The sequence below is a fragment of the Genypterus blacodes genome, unplaced genomic scaffold, assembly GCF_046128005.1.
Source record: "Genypterus blacodes isolate CSIRO-AG114 ecotype Tasmania unplaced genomic scaffold, CSIRO-AGI_Gbla_v1 ptg000209l_1, whole genome shotgun sequence".
NCBI lineage: Eukaryota > Metazoa > Chordata > Actinopteri > Ophidiiformes > Ophidiidae > Genypterus > Genypterus blacodes.
Genome location: NW_027467008.1, coordinates 745,001 through 750,000, shown reverse-complemented (window position 1 = coordinate 750,000; position 5,000 = coordinate 745,001). Strand labels below are relative to the sequence as shown.

The window sequence follows — 5,000 nt, the reverse complement described above, 5'->3', positions numbered from 1 at the left end:
ACACACACACACACACACACACACACACACACACACACACACACACACACACACACACACACACACACACACACACACACACACACACACACACACACAGTACATTAGAGAGTCTGTACTTATACAGGAGTGTTAGTACAAGAAGGTTCTGGGATCAATCCTAATGAGGGTTTAGTTAGTTTAGATTTGTTGAGTGTGTTTACTGTCTGAGTCTAATCAAACCTCTAGTATCCCTGTAAGTGACTCTGAGGGACGCCTCGGGCCGTTAGGCTGCAGGGGTGTGACATGATGGATGGTGGCGTTAATCTGATTACACACACACTGCCTATGGGAATCTCTAAACGTGAATCAATTGTAATGATCACTTTCTAAAAGTGTGTGTGTGTGTGTGTGAGAGTGTGTGTATGAAGTGTAAGTGGTGTGAGCAGTGTTAGATTGAGGGGAGTGTTACAGAGGGGACTCACTGTGTGGAAGAGGCAAAGCAAAGAGGCAAAGCAAGCGCCCACATCTACACTGATTGAAGAGTTGATGAGAGATTGTAAGAGAAACTACAATGTAGGACAGGTGTGTGTGTCCCCGTCTCCGTCCCTGCATGGACCCCGGGCGCTGGCCTACCCTCTGCATGCCATAGTGGTGGTGACTGGGGTGGTGTAGTGGGAGGTAGAGGGGGGGAGGGGTCTCAGTGCTGGCCAGGGAGAGGTTGTCCTGGCTGTGGAGCTCCATCTCCCTCATCACCTGAGGCTTCAGCCCCCCGTACAGCTGGCTGCAGTGCTGCAGGCTCTTCTTCCTCCATCGCTGCGTGCTGTCGCCGTCCTTGCTCACCCCGAACCAGTCGGCCGTCCCCCTGCAGACACGGACACGGTGAACAGGAGCGGCATGGAAGAAAGTTCATTAATAAAGAGAATATTATAGTTTTACAGGTTATATAATACAGGTTAAAGCTGAGCTGAAACCCTTTACAGCCCCCTAGTGTTGTGTTGTTGTAACTACATCCAGTTGTATATGCAGAAACATTGGGCTGAAGTTTGTAGAAATGTTTCCAAGGAAATAAAGTCAAGTTAATGCAAAGTAATTAGAAATGGTTCAAAGCAGATCCTGTGCAGTGTATTGATACGTGTGCCTGTGTGTGTTTGCGTGGGCCCCCCCTGCAGTGTGTGTGTGTGTTCACAGGAGGCCGTGATCAGGGGGGACAGAGAGAAGAACGCTCTTTAATAAACACTCGGCCCTCTAATGGAGAGAGACACCAGCTGGGGACGCCTTTTAAGGCTGCAGGACGGGGGGGGGGGGGGGGCTGTCCCTCCAGAGAGGAATGTTTAAGGGAGAGGTCACAGGTTTGAGAGGGAGGGAGAGGGAGAGGGAAGGAGAGAGGGAGAGAGAGAGAGAGAGGGAGAAAGAGAGAGACGGGAATCAGAGTGGAGATGTAAACAGATGGAGGAGTGTGAAGGAGGTAAAAGGTTCAACTTCCATTCCAAACCAAATCTAGGAGCAAAGTGTTCATGTTTCCAGTCACACAGGGGATCAGAGAACATCACTGCATTTTAAAGCATCACGTATGATGTGTGTGTGTGTTTGTGTCCATGGCGTTACAAGTTTCATTTCCAGCTGCCTGACATCAGAACAGACCCGCCTCCATCACAGACTGAAGCAGCACTGTGCCACATGAGTGAGCCTCCATATCCTGCAGGGAAGGCTGGGACACATAGAGCAGGAATCTATTGTGCCGTAAGTATTCAGGCAGGCTTAGACAGCTGCTGCACTGCCTACACACACTGCTCAGTGAGAAAAGGCCGGCGGGCAAATTCAAGCACAATCCAAACGCACTTCACCTCCTCCACACACAACTACAGCAACATGGGAGCTCATTAAACTCTGTAACTCTATATAACTTAACCAGAGCTATAATCTTTGCACAAAAGCTGCAATGCATCAACCAAGGCTTTGTTCACACACACACACATCCAGACCTTCACATCCACACAGGGAAGATAATTGTGATGGAACAGTTGTAAGAGTAGTGAGTTTTCTGGTTCAGACAAGAATTCCTGAGACCACATGTGAGATTCCAGGTGGAGCAGACCCCCGGCACACACACACACTCACACTCACCTGTCCCCAGAGCTCCAGGAGGGGGTCAGGGTCATACCTGGGAAGGGCAGAGACCGGGGGCCCACACAACCTCCATCACCAGCATGACAGACCTGCCGTCCCTCACTTCACCTCTTCATTCAGAGCCCTGTGGCCCGGAGTGCGAGCGGATCCTCTGCAGACTCGTACGGCGCTCCGTGACGGGATCAGTAGACATCCAGGGACGAGTCTGAGTTCTCCTTCGCTTGATCTCCACAGACGCTGGCTCTCTGCTGGGAGAGCTGCTCCCCGATGAGATCCACAGAGGACTCGATGACAGAGTCTGTGAACTTTGCGCGAGTTTGAGAGTGTGTGTGCGAGTGTGTGGAGGACTGGCAGACGTCCCAGTGTGCCCCCTCCTCCTCCTCCTCCTCAACGGATCGAGCGAAAGGATGTGACCCACTGGGCAAAGACGACAGCAGCTCTGCTCCTTGTCAAACTGAATATTCCTCCTCCAGAGGCCCAATGTTCACTATCAATGATCCCTCTCTCTTTCTTTCTCTCTCTCTCTTACTCTCTCTCACACACACACACACATACTCGTTCTCCCACTGACATACCAGCGCTTTACAGGAAGTTGGAGATTAGAAGGAGGGAAAAGAAGAAAGATGGGACATTATACAGATTAGCTGAGAGGAGGAAGAGAGGGACTTGCCCGAACATGACACACTGAGAAACACGCACACACACATACACACCCACCGCACACACACTGCCCTGATTTGTCAAAGTGAACAGCTCTCTAATGTCAAACCTGTGAGTCATAAAGAGCTGTGGGAGTTTTCCTGTATTCCTTCATGTCAATACACTTCAAGATTTCCCACCAGTTACAGCAAACACACACACACACACACACACGCACACACACTTTGTCCACCAGCGTGTCATGAGCACACAAAAACATCCTCCTGCTCTCATTAGCTCAACCCCACAAAAGTCAAACACAACTTCAGCCTGTTTCTCCACACACACACGCACACACACACACACAGACACACACACACACACACACACAGTATGCTAAAGTTAAGACCTTAAGTCGGCACTTTGAAGGGAACGTCTGTGTTAAAGCAGGAACATTAAGCTCTCCACTATAGGAGGGGCGGCTTTGATGCAGTGACACCGATACACCTTCCCTTTGTGTGTGTGTGTGTGTATGTGTGTGTGTGTGTGTGTGCGTGCGTCCTTCAGGTGACACAGAGATCAGTCAAAGCGTGGTAGGTGTGGTAGAAAGAGAGAAAGAGGCCGGTTTGTAATGGAAACTCGATGAAAACGCTCTGTAAACACATGGACTGTATCGATACAAAACATAGGAAACCACTGAAACACGACACGGGGGAGTGAGTTACACTCTGTTTTGGATTCAGACCTTCTCAGATCATTTGTAACAACCATCAGTAACCTTCCTGCATGTCCTCAGCTTTAGGAGTGAGTGCTTTGTGGTTTCCTCTGCTGTACCTGATGATCTGTTTGGGTATTGAGGAACGCCGTCGGCTCAGTATTTTGGGAATACAGGAGCGCCTCCGCAAGGTGGACGCCCTCCTGGGGCCCCTCTGGCCCTTTGGGGGCACCGTGTTGACCCGCTCAAAGTGCACCCTTTTCTCACTACACACACACACACACACACACACACACATCATCATCATCATCACGCACACCAAGAGGACAGGAGAGAAGAGAAGAGAAGAGAAGAGAAGAGAAGAGAAGAGAAGAGAAGAGAAGAGAAGAGAAGAGAAGAGGGTTAATGTTTGTTATTATCAGAGGAGACGACACAGAAATACATTAAAGACATGCAGAAAGCAAAGGAACAGAGAAGAATATCAGTAAAGGAGTGTGTGTGTGTGTGTGTGTGTGTGTGTCCAACCTCTTGATGGACTGTGTGATGGAGGGCAGTCTCTCCACAGGGGGTCTGAGGTGGCTGTTGGACGTTTCCATGGCGGCGATGCCATTCTGGGAGTTTTCCCCTGGCACGCTGACACTGCGCAGGAAACCATGGGAACGCTTTGTGGGCTGCAACACACGCACGCACGCACGCACACACACACACACACACACACACACACACACACACACACACACACACCCACACACACACACACACTGTTAGCCCCATCACATGGGAGTGGCGGCCCTCTGAGCGTCATGTGGCTCTGCTGGCTCACCTGTATGGAAGTGGGCGTGTCCTCTGGGGGGAGCTGGATGGTGGGGATGTCCACCTGGAGCCAGGGGGGCTTCTTCCTCTGCAGGCTGGCGTTCCTGCTGCCCGGCTCATCCATGTTCACCACCGCCGCCTACGACTGCCAGCTGCTAACACAACAACACAAACACAACAAAGAGAACAAACAGAGACATGAGACAAAAGGATAAGGTCATTATTCCTATTGGACCCCTGAGTCGTCCCAAATGAGACAAACACACTTCAATGAGGCAACATACTGAAGATGATTTCCTCTCAGTGTGATTGATTACTTTGCTCTGTCATCCTTCACACCTGATAAGAGGCACACTGACCTTCTACACTTTGATTTAAAACTCTGCTCCAGGTGAGGCTCGAACTCACAACCTCGGCATGGCTCTGCAGGCTACTGTCTTATAAGTACCGCGCGCTGACCGATTGCGCCACTGGAGCTCTGCTGTGTGCGTGTGTGTGTGTGTGTGTGTGTGTCTGTGTCAGGGAGTCACTGCTGGATTGGACCTGAAGTCTCTGCAGATACAGCTTACATCCACAAGGTGGCAGCAAGATCTTTGACGCTCTCTTCAAGCTCTACAATTCTGAACAAAGACACACACAGACACACAGACACACACACACCAAACATCTCCAAAATATGCTCCAAAGTGCAAACAACAAACGACCTCGGTGACCCAGTTTGACA

General features: G+C 50.4%; 1 protein-coding gene and 1 non-coding gene across 5 annotated transcripts in view; both read right to left on the bottom strand.

Annotated features, from left to right (window-relative positions):
* Positions 1 to 5,000, bottom strand: part of rhbdf1b (rhomboid 5 homolog 1b (Drosophila)) — an 18,397-nt gene that overhangs the window by 5,232 nt on the left and 8,165 nt on the right. For 2 of the 4 annotated variants that reach the window (XM_076169635.1, XM_076169634.1), the window contains exons 3-6: positions 4,287 to 4,428; positions 3,989 to 4,134; positions 3,583 to 3,729; positions 616 to 844 (exon numbers count right to left, since the gene is read on the bottom strand). In XM_076169635.1, coding sequence (XP_076025750.1) covers positions 616 to 844; positions 3,583 to 3,729; positions 3,989 to 4,134; positions 4,287 to 4,400 — 636 coding nt within the window. In that variant the 5' untranslated portion in view covers positions 4,401 to 4,428. The other 2 variants (XM_076169636.1, XM_076169637.1) reach the window with 2 other exon arrangements.
* On the bottom strand, positions 4,660 to 4,753 carry trnai-uau (transfer RNA isoleucine (anticodon UAU)). The gene is made up of 2 exons: positions 4,716 to 4,753; positions 4,660 to 4,695 (listed from the first exon to the last, which is right to left on the bottom strand). It is a non-coding gene; the product is annotated as a tRNA-Ile (tRNA).